The sequence below is a fragment of the Theropithecus gelada genome, chromosome 20 (genome assembly GCF_003255815.1).
Source record: "Theropithecus gelada isolate Dixy chromosome 20, Tgel_1.0, whole genome shotgun sequence".
NCBI classification, from domain to species: domain Eukaryota; kingdom Metazoa; phylum Chordata; class Mammalia; order Primates; family Cercopithecidae; genus Theropithecus; species Theropithecus gelada.
In genome coordinates this window covers 31,009,378-31,028,789 of record NC_037688.1, presented here as the reverse complement: position 1 = coordinate 31,028,789, position 19,412 = coordinate 31,009,378, and the positions used below count along the sequence as shown (strand labels likewise).

Here is a 19,412-nt window from a genome sequence, read left to right as displayed (position 1 = left end):
TTTCTAAGGGTCTGACTTCTAGATAAGAGTTTCAGATATTCTTGGAGCTCAATAGTGGGCTTACCACTGATATATAGCATTTACATTAACATTTCAGAGCTGAACAACAGAGTAGATTCCAAACAATGAATCAGGATGAGATTTCTTGGCGGTAACTGACTTGGGATGGTTGTGTGGACTCTGTTTCCTTACACAGGGCAATCAGACATAGGGCACGTGCTCTGAATGTCCTTGTGCTGGACTTTGTACTCCAGGGCCGTGGAACGGGGGTCCTTTGTAAACCTTCCTCCTTCCATGTAGAGAAAAGGAATCCTATTCAATTTCTAATTTAAAATGGAAAATTACTCACCAAAGGAAACATCACCAAAGTGCAGAGCCGGAACATTAAAATGGAAGGTAGGTCCAATGACACAGCCTCTGGAAGGAGGAATACAAGGTGGGGGAGAAGGAGAGAACCCAGTGAATCAGAGGCACAATCAAGAACTGGGACAAGGATAAGTACAAAAACCATAGCTTGACATTATGTCAATTACAGTATCCAGGATTTAAAGAAATGATGACATGATGGTCTATCACAGTGGTTCTTAAAATTATCTTTCATGATTCAAACCATGGGTTTTGACAAACAATGCTGTGGTTAACTTATTGTCTTATTTCTACCAATGAATAGGTGAGAGGCAGAGCAGATGGATCATCAAACAAGGGCACAAAATGTTGTTATTTTGAATGAGACACACATCATGTAAAGTTATTAATGTGTTGAGAAATAAAAATTATAGGTCTAATCATGTAATACACATCAAAGACTATCACTGATACTAGTAATCCCTGTCCATGCTGTCATATAAACTGCTCCAATTCCACTCCTACCGCTGTGACATTCCTACCACTGTGACATTCACTCACTGTGATGCTGGCCAGCCACTTTATCTCTATCAGCTTCTGTTTCTCTTCCTCATGTATAAAAGAGAGGACTGGACTAGGTGACATTGAATGACTCTTTACTGTAAATGTTGGTCTATTTCTCTCTCACTGCAAGTCTTCATGATCTTGGAGAGATGCTCTAGCTTAAAATAAATAATACAGAGATTCTATGACTTCTAGCTTAGAAGGTATGGTAGGTAGAATAATGGCTTCCAGAGATATCTATGTCCTAATTCCCAGAACCTATGAATATATTAGGTTACATGGCAAAGAGGAATTAAGGTAGCAGATGGAATTAGGGTTGCTACTTAATTGAATTTAAGATGGGGAGATTATCCTGTCTTATCCTGGTAGGCCCATTGTAATCACAAGGGTGATTTTAAAACTAGAGGACAGAGACAACAGAGGAGGTCAGAGTGCTGCAATCTCAGAACTCAACCTGGCTTTGAACACAGAAGAAGGAAACCATGCATCCAGGAATGTGAGCAGCCTCAGAAAGCCAAAAAAGGTTAGGAAATGGGTTCCCCTCTAGAGCGTTCAGAAGGAAACACTGCCCTGCCAACACTGATTTTAGCCCAGCTAGACCTGCTTTAAGGCTATAAAACTGTAAAATATTAAATATGTGTTGTTTGAAGCTACTAAATTTGTGATAATGTGTTACAGCAGCAAAAGAAAACTAATCTATTAAGTTATCTTGTTTACCTTCAGAGAAACAATTATTTTTCTCCATGATCCATGTCTTTATCTGTAGGCCAAAAGCAAGAACTGAAAAGTGTCCCATCTGTGTGGCAAAACTTTTAAACGTTATAGACACACAGATAACATAAAACACATTAAGCAAGAATCTTTTAATTCACCAAGCTCCAGTTGTTGTATGTGTCACACCATGCAGAATATGATGATGTCTTAGTGGTACTTCCAGTTGCTCCAGCTCTGACCATAATGTGATGAGAGGTTGTTGTAAGCCTGGGAGGAATGGCCACAGCAAAGACTCACTGCAACAAGTTTCAAGTGTAACTTTCTCATGAGCATTTATTATATTTCACGCTGATGATCTAAAGTGATTTTAAAGGGAGCGGTTGGGACTCAGCCAGGAATTAGGATCCAGTTGAGAATGAAGTCAACAAACAGGCCGACAGGCTATATGCTTCACTTGAAAAGAAGCTTTTAGGGACCAAAGTAACAAACAGACCAAAAGTGTCTGTCTGACATGCACAAGATGCTAAAGAAAGTAGGAAAGAAGTTTAAAAAATGTACACAAAGCAGACATTTAATCAACGCAGAAGTTTAAACAACCAGAGATACATGACACTTGTCCAAAGGCACATGTAACTGAGGGAACTGTGGCTGAACAATCCCATCTGGACTTAGATATGGTCACATTAATTCTCACAGGGATTCAGAATGTTAGGACAGTCTATGCCAAGGTTGTGCCATAAATCAATGCAGGGGTCTGTTAAAACTATAATTTGAAAGAAAAGAGAGAGAATGATTCCATTATTACAATATGTAAGTGAGACAAGTTGAATACAAAATATATCTGTGCTATGGTTCAAACTTTATAAAATCACATATGTAAAAATAGGAGGGAAGAAAATTGCTTACGGGTAATTTTTTAAAATCACACTAATTTTACAGTGTTGTTTATCCAACCACTGAAAATACTGTGTCATGAATTGGAAGAGTAAATAGGAAGAGTAAAAGTATATTTGTTATGATCTTTCAAGGCATACTAGCTAAAATACTAGCTTATGTGGTATTGAGAAATAAGTCCCTGGCAATAAAAAAGAAACAAAATTCCAGAACCTACAATATTAACTTTATAGACATTTCCTGGGCTATGAGGCCCAAGAAAGTATTTCTGACAAAGTAAAATAACAAGTCAAGTCAGTGTTAACGTGTGGAGCTGAGAACAGATGATGTATTATTATACACGCATTTTTACCCTTTATGAACAGACATTTATTAATGACACTAGATTTTTAGCAGGTTTTCAAAATTATTGTTAGTGGTTTGAAATGCTAGAAACCACTAACAATGCAACATTATTGGACACAAGAAACACTAAGCTTTAAAGGAAGTGAACTGAGGAGGAAATTTAGGTAAGTCTATTTCTCTTAGCAATCGATCATGAGTTTGGTGATAAATCCCCATAAAGATTCTTTCCATAGTCAGGTTCTGTTGAAAGAAACTAGAAATGAACATCCAAAATCAAGAAGTGGTGTGTGAATTTTGGTAAATGGAAATGTCCAGAAGATAGAACAGGAGGCTTACCCTCCACAGAGCAGGTGAAGTACTAACTGGTCCAAGTTCACTTGTGAGCAGATTTCTGGGAGATCCCTAAATCCTATTATTCACAGTGGAGAACCCATGTACACCTTAACTTATTTAGACATTGCAAGTGACATGCATGACTACTCTGGGATCTTTAGGAGAAGAGATCAGAGATTTAAAAAATTCAACCAGGAAATTACAGAAGTATTGCTCACTATTACAGGCTCCTGTGTTTTTCTTTTTCTTTAAATGACAGCTTCATTGACATAATTCACACATCATAAAATTCACACATTTAAAGTGCACAAATCAATGTTTTTGTATATTCACAAATATATACAACCATCACTACAGTCAATTTGAGAACATTTTCATCACCTCAAAAAGAAACCTCATGCCCTTTAGCTGTCACCCTCTATCCTGCACCCACCAGCCCTAAGCAACCACTAATCCAACTCAGATCTATATAGATTTGCCTATTTTAATCATTTCATACAAATGGAATCATGTAATGTGTTGTATTTTGTGACTGGCTTCTTTCATAATGTTTTCAGGGCTCATAATGGATGAACCTTATTTTCAAGGTTTATAATGGTGTCACTATGGCTGAACCTTGAAAACATCATGACAAGTGAAAGAAGCAGTCACAAAAGACCGTGGTAGCAACGTTCATCCATGCTACCGTGTTGTAGCATCTATCAGTGCTTCATTTTTTTTTTCATTGCTTTTTATGGTCAAATAGCATTCCATTGTATGGATATGCCACATTTCATTTATCCTTGGCTACTAGGAATGATACTGTTATAAATATTCATGTACAAGTTTTTGTGTGGATATATGCTTTCATTCCTCCTGGGTATATACCTAGGAATGGAATTGCTGGTCATACGGTAACTCAGTGTTTACCTGTTTGAGGTGCTGATAAACCATTTTCTAAAGTGGCTGCCGTGTCTTACATTCCTAATTATCAGTGTATGGGGGTTCTCATTCCTCCACTTTTTCACCAACACTTACAGTAGTTCCTCATCTGTAGTTTTGATTTCCTGTTGTTTCAGTTACTTATGGTCAACACAGTCCAAAAATATTAAATAAAAAATTTCCAGAACTAGATCACTCATACATTGTTAAGTGCCTGTCACTTTGAGTAGTGTGATGAAGTCTTGTGTCATCCACTGTCTGTCCAGCCTGGGTCATGAATCACCCTTTTGTCCAGTGTATCGATGCTGCATGATGCTACTCCCTTTTTAGTCACTTAGTAGCTGTCTTGGTTATCAGATCAACTGCCACAGTATTGCAGGGCTTGTGTTTGAGTAACGCTAATTTTACTTTTGCACTTTGGGGCCTAAAAATGCAGATAAAGGGGAACTACTGTATCTTCCATTTTAAGATTATAGACATCCAAGTGAGTGTGAAGTAGTGCCTCATTGTGGGGTTTTGATTTACATCTCCCTGAGGATTAATGATGTTGACAGTCTTTTCATGTGTTATTGGCCTTTTGTATATTTCTTTGAGAAATGTCTGCTTAAACGCTTTGTCCATTTTTAAATTGAATTATTTATTGAGTTACAACTGTCTAGTAATTCATTATTATCCCTTATCAGATATATGAGTTGCAAATACTTTCTCCCATTGTGTAGGCTGTCTTTTCACTTTCTTGATAGTATCCCCTTTGCAGCACAGACTTTTTTACATTCTGATGAAGTCTAATTTATTTATTTTTTCTTTGGTTGCTTGTGCTTAGATGCTGATTATCTGAAAACTATTGCTTATTTGGTTTTTGGATATGGATATTTATCCCTATGTTTGTTTGTTTGTTTTTGAGACAGAGTCTCACTCTGTCACCCAGGCTGGAGTGCAGTGCCACAATCTCCACTCACTGCAATCTCCGCCTCCTGGGTTCAAGTGATTCTCCTGCCTCAGCCTCCCAAGCAGCTGGGATTGCAGGCACACACCACCATGCCCACCTAATTTTTTTGTATTTTTAGTATAGATGGGGTTTCACCATGTTGGTCAGGCTGGTCTCAAACTCCTGACCTCAGGTAATCTGCCTGCCTCAGCCTCCCAAAGTGCTGAGATTACAGGCATGAGCCACTGCGCCGGGCCTATCCCTATGTTTTCTTCTAACAGCTTTATAGTTTCAGCCCTTACATTTCAGTCTTTGATCCATGTAGAGTCAGTTCCCTTCTACTCCTAGTTTGTTACTTTTTTTTTTAATCATAAAAGGGTGCTGAATTTTGGCAAATGCTTTTTCTGTGTTTATTGAAATAATCTTGTGGTTTTTGTCCTTTATTCTATTAATATGTTGTATTACATTGATTGATTTTCATATGTTAAGCCAACCTTTCATTCCTAGGATAAATCCCACTTGGTCATGGGGTATAATCCTTTCCACATGTTGCTGGATTTGGTTTGCTAGTATTTTGTCAAAGATTTTTGGGTCTAAATCCATAGAGGTTATGGGTTTTTAGTTTTCTTTTCTTGTAATGTTTTTGTTTGGTTTTGGTATCAGGGTAATACTGGCCTTGTAAAATGAGTTGACAAGTGTTCCTACCTTCTCATTTTTTGGAAGAGTTTGTGAAAGATTTATGATAATTCTTCATTAAACATTCAGTAGAATTCATCAGTGAAGCCACTTGATCCTGTTTTTTGTTTGTTTGTTTTTTGGTTGGAATATATTACAGGTCTATTCAGATTCTCTCTCTCTTCTTGAGTCAGTTTTGGTAGTTCATGTCTTTCTAGGAATTTGTTCATGTCATCTACATTATCTAATTTTTGGCATACAATTGTTCATAGCATTATCCACTAATCCTTTTAATTTCTGTAAGGTTGGCAGTAATGTCCTTTCTTTTATTCCTGTTGGGTACAGTGTGCTGTAGATGTCTGTTAGCTCTAGGTGGTTTATACTGTTCAACTCTTCTATTTCCTTTTTGATCTTCTGCTTAGTTTTTTTTATTATTGAAAGTGGGGTATTGACATCCCCTACTATTTTGCTGAATTGTCTATTTCTCCCTTCAATTCTGTCTGTCTGCACTTACATATTTTGGTGCTCTGTTATTAGACGTGTGTTTGTAATTGCCATATCTTTTTGATGAATTCACTATCTTATCATTGTAAAATGCCCTTCTTTGTCTTGAGTAGCAATTTTTGTTTTAAAGTCTATTTTGTCTGGTATAACATGGTCTCTCCAGCTTTCTTTTGATACTGTTTGCATGGTATAGATATTTCTATCCTTTTGGTTTCAACCTATTCATATCTTTAAATCTAAAGTGTGGTATCTTGTAAAAAGCATATAGATAGATCATTTTTGGGGGGGTTGTTTGTTTTGTTCTAATCCATTCTGCCATTCTCTAACTTTTAATTGAAGTATTTAATACATTGACATTTAATGTGGTTGTTGATAGGGCAGGACTCATGCTACTTATTTTCTATATGTCTCATGTCTTTTCTGTTCCTTTATTCCTCCATGACTGCCTTTCTTTGTGTTAAATGGATATTTTCTACCCTTTTAAATTCCCTTGTTATTTCTTTTACTGTATTTTTAAGTTAGTTTAGGGAATAGTTTAGAGAATGGGCAATCCTGAATTTGGGTAAATAATTCAGAGTCAAAAGTGAGGGCAGTAGTAGTCATGCATCAGGAATGTCTAACAAACCCAAATACATGACTTCTTGCACCTAATATACAACCTTGCTTGAAGGAGATACTCAATAAGAGTTTATTAAACCAATATCCAAAATACGTAATTATTCCTAAAAAGGGTAGCTATGTATGTACGTTGATGGTAAGACACAGTATTAATTATTAGGCCTGAACTTAAAATGGGGAATGGCCAGGTGAAATTGGGATGAGCTTTCTTATTAAACTTGAGGGGCAGTTAGCCTTCCTTGGCTAGCACTTTTCCTTCTATCATCTACCTGAAAAGTAAAACTGCTCCTTTATTATCCTATACTTTCCTTCCTACAGATAGGGCTATTATTCCTTCTATCTTAAATGTTTTTAGAGCAGAGCTTAAAGGTTTTATCTTTGCTGCTTATGTATGAAGGCTTGCTTATGATACTGGATGTTGTCAAGGGTACTTATGATTCAGAGCAATACTTCCTGATGCCCAGTAGTCAGAAAGCTTCCAATAGTTGATCTGCTGGATCTTATCAAAGACCCTTATGGGACCAGAGGATCCGTGAATTGGAGACACGGTTACATTCATAAGTTTGTTCTTCCTACTTCTTCAGATAACCACCCTTCACTGCTTGTCATGAGAGATGAGATGTTATGAAGATAGTAAGTGGGCTGAAGTTCATATAATATGAAAATGTATTCCCACACTTCTCATATTGTATACATATGCAAAGGATGTCAGCTGGGATAAGTATGACGCATATTTGTGAAGAGTCAATGTTATTCAAACATTTGGAAAACAACCCTCATTCTTCTCTTATAACAAACACATGTATTATGGTAGAGAATGTAAATGTCTTGTGAATGTTTCAGATAAGTCTTGAGACTTAAAAATAAAAAAAGATTATGATTATGACAGGCTGCTTTGGCCATGCCACAGAACCCTTGAGGCACACACATTCACTCTCCTTAGTTGTTGGGGGTTGTATGACTTTGCTAGGGCTGCCATAACAAAGTATCCTAGATTGGGTGGCTTAAACAACAGAAGTTTATTTCTGTTGCTGTCAGAGGGTTGGTAACTGCAAGGTTATTTTTTTCTGAGGGTCTCTCGCTTCAGCTTCTCTTTATTTTTTCACATGGCCCTTTTCTATGAGTATGTCTGTGTCCTAATGTCCTCTCCTTATAAGGACACCAATCATATTGGATTAAAGTCTACCCATCTGACCTCATTTTGCCTTAATTATCTCTTTAAAGGCCCTATGTCCAAGAAGAGTTACATTCCGAGGTACTGGGTGTTAACACTTCAACATATAAATTCTGCGGGAAGCAATTCAGTGCATAACAGGGACACTGAGGTGCAAGAGTTTGAGACTAAATAGTAATCACCTTTCAGCTAATCTTGAGATTCTGAATGTAAAGTATATATCATGAGATCAGTACATCTTCCTTGGATCCTTCAGGTCATATGTCTCTATCTCTTTTCTATGTTATCCCCAGGGCTTGCCCCAAGGGAGACCTCAGCTTGTAGATGGAGGGAGGTCTTGCTAGCAGTTACCAGAATAAGAGAAACTGCCATGGTAATTAACAACCTGCTGCTGTGGGAATCCAAATAGAGTCAGAGCAATGTGTTTACAATGTTTGAAGACATGATAGTGAGATCATGTAAACAATTTCCTTAAAATAAGAACAAAAGACAAAAGTTTAGAGAAACTGTGATAATGGCCAAAGCTTAGCCCAGATGATTTTATTCAGGTGTTACTGCAATAACTTATTTTCTCTAAACATCCTAAGACATAGAGAGTAACTAGAAGCTAGTTTAATGTCTAAATCCTTATTTTATAAGATTATAACTTGCAGAAAAACTAGATCTCCAAACAGCATCTGTATCTATATTATAATAACTTATACATGTTCACTAGGGAAACACTGATGGAAATTTAACACACTCTATTATGCTGATGTGTTCATATCAACAAAGACAGCTATGAACATCCAGACAGGATCTATTTAAAAAGCTAAAAAGGCAACAGGTTAAAACTTCAGTTAGTTTCTACATTCGTTATAAATGCACCTTACCTAATGGTCAGTTTCACAGGCTCAGGTGACCCATTGACATTGACCAGGAACTCTTCTTCAAAGTTTCCCAGGATGGTAGAACTGAAGGAGATCTGGATAGCTTGGACTCCACTTGGTTCAATGATGCCTTCCTTGGGACAGAAAACAAAGCAGGCCCCCAAAGCTGAAGTTGGAGGGGTCACATTGAAGAGAGCATCGATGCTGCCTTTGTTGTACAGTATTGCCTATATCAATAAAAGGCAAGAATGTGAAGGTCAATGGGCCTCTGACTTATTTTCATATAAGCATGTGTCTGTACCGTTTAACAGCAACAAAGGGAAAGTTGCAGGAATTAGAACCAAAGAACACTCAGGGACAAATGAACAGTCTGATGCCTTGAGTGTTCGAAGATAGAACTCCCAAGCCAGAAGTAATTTTACATTTTTAGTCTCCTCTTTAAAATGAAATTGGTCATATATATTATGCTTGTGCTATAAAGACTTATCATAATCACATATACTGATGAAGAGCCTTAAAATACCCCCTTTTTTTGCTACTCTCTATAAAGTAACCAAGGGAAAGTAAGTATTTCTCTTATATGCATGAGAAGGCTGAGGCTAAGCAGCATATTTAAAAATAAAAAGGAAGTTTGAATAGCAGAGTGAGAATTACCTAAACCTATGTTTATAATGTAGCTTGAAGAATGTACATGAGACATCATTGTGGATCCCAGATGACAAGGGTTCTCTTTGTTGTGCTATGAGTTTTCATCCTATTGAGATACTTTCATCTCAAATTCTACTGGATGGATGATTGCTTTGAGATTCTTATGCAAGCAACTGTTTTACTGTAGAAAAGTTGTATTCCTATATGCTAGTGTTCTGGAAGCATGTTATTGCCCATATGTGGTTGTGCACTGGGTTTCGTGTGTGCATGTAAAGAGCTCATGCCTGAGCTCTTTCATGCACACTCATGACATTTGGCATCCTACATGGCAGGCCTCAGTCTACTGTCCCTACAATTCTTGGGCATGAACCTTGACTACAGCCATGTTGTTCTATCCTGGCTTCCAAAGACACCACCTCTGATCCTTGCCAATGCTGTCCTTATACCTAGAGGGTGAACAGCATGTTTTCCTGATTTATATAGGAACCACCCTCAACCTACACCTAAGGCTTTGGAGGACAAAGAGCATGAGAGATCTTGAAGAAACTTTCAGAAGGTTAGCAGGCAAATGTGAGGTGTGTCAGGAACCCAGAAGCTGAGGGAGGAGGATTCCCAGATGAAGTCAGATGCAGACAGAGGTCAAGAGAGTAAGTTCAGAGCAAAGGTTATAGATTTATTATTTTTATTTAGAGATTATTTGTCATCCCTGACCTTGAGGAAGAGAGTAATCCCAGTGGGGCATGATTGCAGAATCCAGAGGACAAATGTTTAGGGGATTGAGTGGGTGCACAGGAAATAGTGGCTATTTTAGATTCCTGTTTTGAGAAGATGAGTAGTGAAAGGTGAGAATGGGAGTGGCAAGGCTGTGGGACGTACTGCAGAGGAGAAAGCATATTTGTAATAAATGAGATAATGCATATGCATTGCTCAGCCTAGAGGAAGCACTCACCAAAGTGCTGCCTGTTGTTGTTGTAAGAGAAGAGACCTTGGTAACTAAGGGAATGGGGTCTGAGTGGATGCAGAGGAGGATGAGCTCAGGGGCTCAGGTTGCAGGGAAGAGGGCATCCAGAACATATGGTGGAGAGAAAGAGTCGGCAGCAGAGGCAGAGCAGAGGAAGACAGCCTCTTCTGCCAAGAGAAGATGGACAATGCACCAAAATAGAAGCATAAATAATTGCTGCTTGCTATTTTATTCATCTTTTTATGTTTCTTCCCCATCTTCCTCATTCTAAGCTCCCTGGTAGTAGGAACCAGGCTTCACCCTTCATTCCATTTAAAGAGACCATGTAGAAAAGTGATTATGGCCAGCGACTCTGCAGCCAAACTGCCTGGGTTCAAATCTCAGCTTTGCCATTGAATTACTAGCTCTGTAACCTTGGACATTCTACTTAGTTTCTCTGTGTTCCAGTTTTCCCATCTTTAAAATGTAAGTACTACTAACTTCTCATGTTGCTGTAAAATTAAATTTATTAATTTATGTAATTTTTAGAATAGTGCGCGGCAAATAGTGCTTAAAAATGACAGACACTGTTGATATGTTTTTGTTTGTTTGTTTTTTGTTTTTTAAGAGATGGGGTCTGGCTCTGTTGTCCAGGCTGGAGTGCAGTGGCGCATCACAGCTCACTGTACCCTTGAACTCCTAGGTTCAAGTGATCGTCCCACCTCTGCCTTCTGAGTAGCTGGGGCTATAGGTATGTGCCATCATGCCCAACTAATTTTTGTGGGTTTTTTTTTTTTTTTTTGTAAAGATGGAGTCTTACTGTATTGCCCAGGCTGGTCTCGAACTCCTTACCTCAAGTGATCCTTCAACCTCAGCCTCCCAAAGCACTGGGATTACAGATGTGAGATACCACACATAGTCAGTGACTGCTATTTATATCCTCAGTGCCAAACAGGATGGGTTTAAATTTTACCTGTGCTTAAGAAGTGACTAATATGTACTAGTGGTAACATGAAGGCAAATTGAAGGCATTAATGGTAACTTGGAGGACCCTGTTCTTTTACTTCAGAAGATGCATGGATTGCCTTTTAGTTTTTTTGGTTAGCAGAAATGTTTTGCCCATATTTTCTGTATGGTGAGCATTCCTCCATTTTTAAGAATATGACATCATTCTTCTCCTCCTGACAAACAAGCACCCACTTACGAATACAGAAACCAGCAATAGTTTTGGGACACAATTCAGAGGCCTTTTGATTACTGATAATACTCTTTCCTTGAGGTCTAGCTCTTTGGAGAGAAGAAAATTTATAATCAAACTTTGCCTCTCATTTGTTTTCCTTCTTAATTACACCGGGGAATAGTATATACTCTTGGGGTTATGGTTTATTCTTTATGTATCTGCTATGCTCAGCAATGACTAAGGGCAATAGCTAGTTATTCAAATTTGTCTCAAGTAGGTAATGCAATAAATTGAAAGAGAGATGCAATGAAACATCAGCATTAAATACGCAGAGTGCAAAATATTCCCATAAGAAGCACCTTACCGTGTCCTTCTCTGCCACTGCACAGCTCTCCAAACTGTCCAATCTGATGCATCACCTCATTTAACACTTATTTAACTGGCTGTGGTTTGCTTTACTATTAAAATTAGGGACGGTGGGAAGTGGTGGCCTCGAGCACACTTCTGCTAAATTTACATTCAGGGAAACCCTATCCATTTTGCATCAGAATTAAAGGTTCTTTTCTGATGTGGCACTCATAAGTTCAGTCTGTAAGACGTAAAGGAAATTCACACTGGATAAATTGCAGACAGAATATCAGTTTAATGAGAGCTACTGGACTTTTTTTCCTTCTCCCCTAAGTGACCTCGCAAGTGCAATCCAGGACAGTGTGGGATATAGCTGTGTCACTTGTCATTTCATGACAGCCATGCGACTGATTTCTTCATTTACACTGTGTTCCTATGCACAGTCCATCTCACTGTGACATTAACATCTCTGTTTACCTTCTGCATCATCCCATTTAGGCCACAGTTACCTTGTGAATGTGGGAGACGCAGGGCACTGTCCCCACACCACGTTAGGCTGGGCTAAGAGCCAAGTGGGCTGGAGGCTGGGTTTACCCAAGGTGAGAGGGTGGGATGCTGAGAACCTGAAGGGCTGAGAGGCCAGCAAAGGCCTTCTCTTCCCAGAACAGGAGAGACAGCCCTAGTCCCCCAGGACTCACTAACATTACATGCTGCAGGACCCTGCCAAGTTACTTAACTCCCCTGGCATTCAGGTTTGCCATTCCTTGAATGCAGTTCCTCTTTTTCTGTGCATACAGCTAATGGAATATGAATGTAAGTGAAATGCGCTACCATCTATAAAAATATCATCTACATTCCCCCATGCCCTTTCCCCTTCTGCAATCTTGAAGACCACGTGGTAGGGGTGGCCAAGCATGAAATGTTCCAGCTTCTCCGCTGGAAGAGAGCACCTGTTCACTAGAAACCTTTGTTTTGGACTTTATGTAAGGTATAAAAGAAGCTTCTAGCATATTTGAGACATTATGTATTTTTATATTTGTTTGTTACAATATCTAGCACTACCTTAACTTCTCTAAGCCTCAGTTTACCCAGCTATAAAATGGAAATAGTTAATTGTACCTCACAAATAGTTGTCACAAATAGGGTTTTATTGTTTGGGGCTGGTTTCTGTTTTTTGTTTTTTGTTCAACACAGAATCTCACTCTGTTGCCCAGGCTGGACTGCAGTGGCACGATCTTGGCTCACTGCAACCTCCACCTCCTGAGTTCAAGTGCTTCTCCTGCCTCAGTCTTCCAAGGAGTTGGGATTACAGGTGCCCACCAACACACCCAGGTAATTTTTGTATTTTTAGTAGCAATTGAGTTTTACCACATTGGCCAAGCTGGCCTTGAACTCCTGACCTCAAGTGATCCACCACCTTGGTCTCCCAAAGTGCTAGGACACAAATCGGGTTTTTGTGAGAACTAAATGAACGAGTGAATGTGAAAGCATTAGCACTGTGCTCAACACACATTAAGGGAGATGTGTATGATATTAACCACTACACGATCCACATTTCTCACACGCAAAATAGATGTAATAAAGCCTAACTTTCACAATTTGGTAAGGATTAGAAATCACACACACACACACACACACACACAGACACATAAATATGCAAACACAATAAAGTATGAACCTGACATCTATTTGTCACTCATTAAATAATTGCTTTGAATACCTCTATAAAAATACAAACATATACAACGAAGGAACCTTTCCAAAATGAAGTTTCAAGGGTTACAGTCTGATGCAGTGTAAAAAATATGCCCTAGATACAAATTTAGTGATGGTGAAACACTGAAGTAAACACTGATCCTGAAGAACTCATGCAGACATCCTGTAAAATTTCATTTTCTAATTAATTGGAAAGATAAAGCAGGAAAGTCTCTTCCGGAAACTATTATTGGTTTTTAAAACATAGATTGGAGACCAGTGCATTAAAAGAAAATTATGAAGTGTGAAAAGAGCTATGCTCATTAGGACGTTCTAGAAAATGTAAAAGGTTCTCCATCCTCTGATCTGTGGAATTTATGTTGTCAGAGAACAAGCACTAAACAGATGGGGAGATGTATTTATGGGTTTTCCCTTTGCAATCTACAAAACAATGAGGATAAAACCAGTTAAACTATGGCTCTGTTGCTTTTCAGCTTTTACTAAAGTGAGGGAGGGCTAATGAAGATAAAAAGTTGTTTCCCTCACGATGGCCAGGCAAGAGGAGGAAGAATCTGAGCACTCCGGGGTCTCAACAAGGATGAGTAATGGCGAATGAATGTGATTGCACACACTTTCCATCAAATAAAAACACATAAGATACAACAAACCCAAAAAGCCAAGTACTGTTGGAAGTCTCAGCGAACAACTCTAGTGCTTACCTCATAACAATGTACAGATCCGGTGAAAACTTTCCCAATATCCAGCAATTCAAAGTTGAAGTGAATCTTAGGTCCCATGCCTTCCCCTTTGATTCGGAGGGGCAGACGGATTTCTCGGCCTAGAAAAACAATTCTGACTTTATCATCCAAATGGTGCTTCATTTACCCCAAATCATGTTCCCTCATGTACGATACCAATATAAATAATCAAAATTATTAAATAGCTCCTTGCACGGCACTGAGGGAACTGCAATTTAACTAATGCTGAAGATTCATCCTATCTGGGAGCCAATCATAATCCTGAATGCCAAAATCCTGACTGCTGAAATTGTGAAAGATATAATTCTGGAAAAACAAAAAACATTCTTTACAATATATTTATTTACATTTTTAAAGAGGGATTTACTTGAGAAACATATAAAAACACAACAGAACACTTCAAAGGCCACTCTATGCAATAAAATAGGCAACAAAATACATATTTTTGCAAGCGTAGACACAGGTAGACTAACAACAGTCACATGGGTATAACAGTACCACAAACTGTATTTACAAAGGAACAGATGAAAAAGGGCAATGTACAAATGCATGCCATTAGGATTGGTAACTGTAGGCACCCAGCTTTATAACTGTGATCACCTGAAATATCATATAAACAACCTAAGTCTTTTGAGAAGATAGATAAAAAACCATGATGGGTCACCCCTACTTAGGCAGTTTCCCAAAGAGCTGAGATCTCCAGAAATTTTATCTCTCACAAATTCAGATGTACAAAAAGAGTATCTCTTCATTTATTGAGGAAGTGTCTGCATTTTTTTTTTTTTTGAGACGGAGTCTCGCTCTGTTGCCCAGGCTGGAGTACAGTGGCGCGATCTCCACTCACTGCAAGCTCCGCCTCCCGGGTTCACGCCATTCTCCTGCCTCAGCCTCCCAAGTAGCTGGGACTACAGGCGCCCGCCACCACGCCCGGCTAGTTTTTTGTATTTTTTTAGTAGAGACGGGGTTTCACCGTGTTAGCCAGGATGGTCTCGATCTCCTGACCTCGTGATCCGCCCGTCTCGGCCTCCCAAAGTGCTGGGATTACAGGCTTGAGCCACCGCGCCCTGCCAGTGTCTGCATTTTTACACACACACACAATACTAATGCACAAAGACAACGTCGTGATAATGCACTTTCATGGAATCAAATTTCTAATGTCCAAGGCAGCAGAGGAAAAGCCTGTCCCAGCTATCAGAGACAAACCAATGTGCCTTCTGTATTTGTTCTCTCCCAAGTCCCTGGCTGGTTGGATGGGGCCTGTCAACATTGAGGGCAGATTTTCCCCATAAAGTCCACTCAGACTTACCCACAAATCTCCTCTGGAAACGCTCTCACAGATATACTCAAAATTATGCTCTACCAGGTTTCCAACAGTTTTTACTGGTCAAGTTGACATCTAAACTTAAGACCACAAGCCCACGCCTTGTCAACCTGGCACCCATGTGTTAAACCATACTAAATTTCCCAATACAGACAACAGAGTAACAGGTCCACCTAACATGGTAGAATCAGCATAATGCAACTATCCCATGTGCAACTGAAAACACACTAACCCCTTCCCCAGAATTTGGTTTTCAGGATTTCAACATTTGGGATTTTAATCTTTCAGGACTGTGATTTTTGGGATTTTAGACACCAGGGATGTTAGACTTTAGGGATTTTGATCCTTACGGGTTTTGATCTTTTGGGAACTCAAGATTCGAGATTATGGCATTTTGAATTGTGTTGTTTGGTATTGTGATCCAAACATTTTAAGAAAATAAGAATACTGCTAGTTTCTTATCTTTAGGGAGCAGATGGTATTGCAATTTAGGCTTACATGTTAGCAGGAAAAAAATTTAAAAATTTTAACCCAATTCTTAACATTATTTCAAAGTTTCTTACAAAGAAAACTAATTCTAAATCAGAGAAGGGTGACCATTGATGCTTCTCATAAAATGAGAGCCAACGTGGGGCTCCAAGCGACATTATTCACCTAGATCTTCCTTAGATTTAGGAAGATCCAGAATATTAGGGATCTGAGTCTAGGGGTCTTACCTGATGCTTACTTTTGCTGAATTTCTTCCATGAAGAGGTAATGAAATGCACTTAACAATATCCATTGTAACACATCTACAGTGAACCCATGGTCAATACAGAGCACACAACCTTTGAAGTACTGACTGGTTTTGTTCCCCCTTTTAAAAATGAAACTATCTTTGTTCAATAATACATGATCATTACAAAATTTAAAGAGAATATGAACAAAATTATCTTATAATTGCACCGTCCAAAGACAACTACTGTTAACATGTTGGTGCCTATCTTTTTATATTTAATTGCATCACAATACTGCTAATGCAAATGGGAATGCATACTATGTTATTTTGCAACCTGCTTTTTTTCATTTAATAATACCTTTGGAACATTTTAACATATCATTAACATATCATATCTAAAGATCTACCTTATTCTTCTTAATGGTTATGTGGTCCACTGTTGGGAGGCAAATACTTCTAAAACTCTTATTGGACATTTAAGTGGCTTCCAACCTTTCATTACAATTTGTAGTGTAACTACTACCATCAAACATGTATCTGTGAACAATTTTTCCATATTTTCTTCCAGCACTTTGAAGATATTATAGCATTCCACTGTTTCTGTTGAGAAGTCAGCTCATAGTCTTACTGCTCATTTGAGACAATCTATCTTGTCTTCTGATAGATTTAATTTTTATGCACACATATTGATTTACTTTTATCTTTAGCTTTCAGTGATTTTACTATAATGTTCCTTGGCATGGTTGCATTTATCCTTTTGGGGACTTGTAGCACTTATTGAATATGCAAATAAATGTCTTTCATCAATTCTGAAAAATTTTCAGTCATTATCTTTTCAAGCATTGTTTCTTCTCCACTTTGCACCTCTCTGTCTTTTCTGTGTATGTGTGTGTTTTTTTTTTCTATATTTTGTCTCTGCATGCTTCAGTATTTTCAGATATTTTATTTGATTTATCTAATTTCCAGTTTACGAAATCTATCTCTGGCTATACCTAACAAGCGGTTAAATTCATCCACTGAGTTTTTAATTTGTTATTATAACTTCTCAGTTCTAGACTTTTCATTAGAGCGTTTCTAGTTTTCAGATCTCTGCTTAATTTTGATAAAAGTGTTTTTAAAATCTGTGTCTGATAATTCTTTTATCTGGTTCTCCTGGGTTTGTTTCTATTGTTTACTCTGGTTTTCTATCAGATTGTCTTACCTCCTCATGTGCTTGGTCATTTTTTGATTGAGTGCTGATCAGTATATATAAAAATTATAGACATAATTTAAAGCCATAAGAAGATATCTCCCTCTGGCTTCTAGCTGGTGACTAGGGGGCATTAGTAATCCTAGACAACCTAATTTAGCTGTTCTCAGCTAAGGTTTTGTGAGAGAATTAAGCCCTGCAGCAAATCATTTGAGTGATTATTTTCTCAACTCTCCCAAGAAGGGTAGGTATAACAGAGATAAATTAATTCCTTATAAAAATAAGATAATTAATCATAAACAATAGATACCTTAGAACACTAGGGATTATCTTCTGGATCTCGAGTGGAAAACTGTTTGAAATTAAGCCAATAACTCAATAATTATTCAAAGATGAACTTCAGTCTCTTTGCTGAACTTCAGTCTCTTTGAGGACTGGCCCATTTCTAATTCACTGGGTCCTACTCTAAAGCCTGGCAAATTACATGACTAGGGCCTTTCCTCCTGGGACATACCATGGACTTTTGTTTTCTTCTTTAACCTTACTTAACTTGTTAGCCTCTCTGCAGTTTTTACCAAAAAGGCAGTGTCTTTAAAGATAAAGTGGCCCCCAAAGTCTGATGGTCTTGATTTCCTTCTTTTGGATCTTGGCCCATGTTCTGGTAGTTCTCCCTTGCCTTAAAAAACAGATTTTAAAAAATATTTTGCCTTGCTTTCCTAGGTGTTCTCAGAGAGAGAGAGTTAATTCAAATTACCCAGCTTATCATTTATGAAAGATTTCCAGAACAAAGGGATGCACATTTGACATTGTGATAGCTACAGCCATACTGCCCTCAAGAATAGTGCTAATTCCACACAAACATCTGTAGTATTTAAGGGTTCCTTCTCTCCACATTCTCCCCAGCAGTGGGGATATCACCACTTTGGAAATCTTTGATAGTTCTATGGTTTTCCTTAAATGTATATCATATAATTTCAAGTTCTCTAAGGAAAGAGGATATATAGGACATTTTGAATGTTCAAAATACTTTTAATGCTTTGTTGATGTAGTTTTCAGTATTACAGAAAGTACGCTTAGAACAGCCAAGTGATATTTCTAATTTATTATCATCATTTTAATGCCTTATGACATTTTATGTTCCACCATCTTCTGTTGCTGTTTAGCTTTTGTATCTTTAATGCTTTTTCCCCATGAATGTCCTTTAAAGACAGAATACTTGTCCTTTTGTTCCTTCTAGTGCTTGGCAACATAGTGGTCATTCGACAAGCATTACTTTGATTACAAGAAGCAAAAGCCATACTTGGGATGACTGATTTATTCAAAGGGTTCCCCTGCTCCATCCGATCCCTGGAAAAGACGTTCCTCTAAAGATCAGGTGTTAGTGGTGGCAATACTCTAGACTATAAATAAAACTTTCAAAGGGCCCAAATGGCGTTACTCTACTCTATTATTTTTGAGGTCTAGACTATTGGGAATAATTTAAACTCTTTGGTCAAGAGAAAAGCATTTTGATTGAGATCCAACTTTCAGAATGGCAAAGAAAGAGAATTGCAAATATATCATGCAATAAACTGCAGGACTATTTATAACTGTCATGCCTAAAACTTTCTCCATCTGTTACCTTGACTGCCTTTCTTTAAAAACAAGGAGATGTGTTGTAATAAAGCAGTGAGCCAATGTTTATTTGGTAGTTATTAATTACTTCAAAGGAGTTTGTCTTATTTGTAGCTA

General features: G+C 38.1%; 1 protein-coding gene across 1 annotated transcript in view; it reads right to left on the bottom strand.

Annotated features, from left to right (window-relative positions):
• Window positions 1-19,412, bottom strand: part of HYDIN (HYDIN, axonemal central pair apparatus protein) — a 421,369-nt gene that overhangs the window by 268,728 nt on the left and 133,229 nt on the right. Inside the window, exons 12-14 of the mRNA XM_025370321.1 lie at window positions 14,415-14,533; window positions 8,888-9,111; window positions 350-417 (exon numbers count right to left, since the gene is read on the bottom strand). Of these exons, the coding sequence (XP_025226106.1) occupies window positions 350-417; window positions 8,888-9,111; window positions 14,415-14,533 (411 nt within the window). The remainder of the gene's footprint in view (window positions 1-349; window positions 418-8,887; window positions 9,112-14,414; window positions 14,534-19,412) is intronic.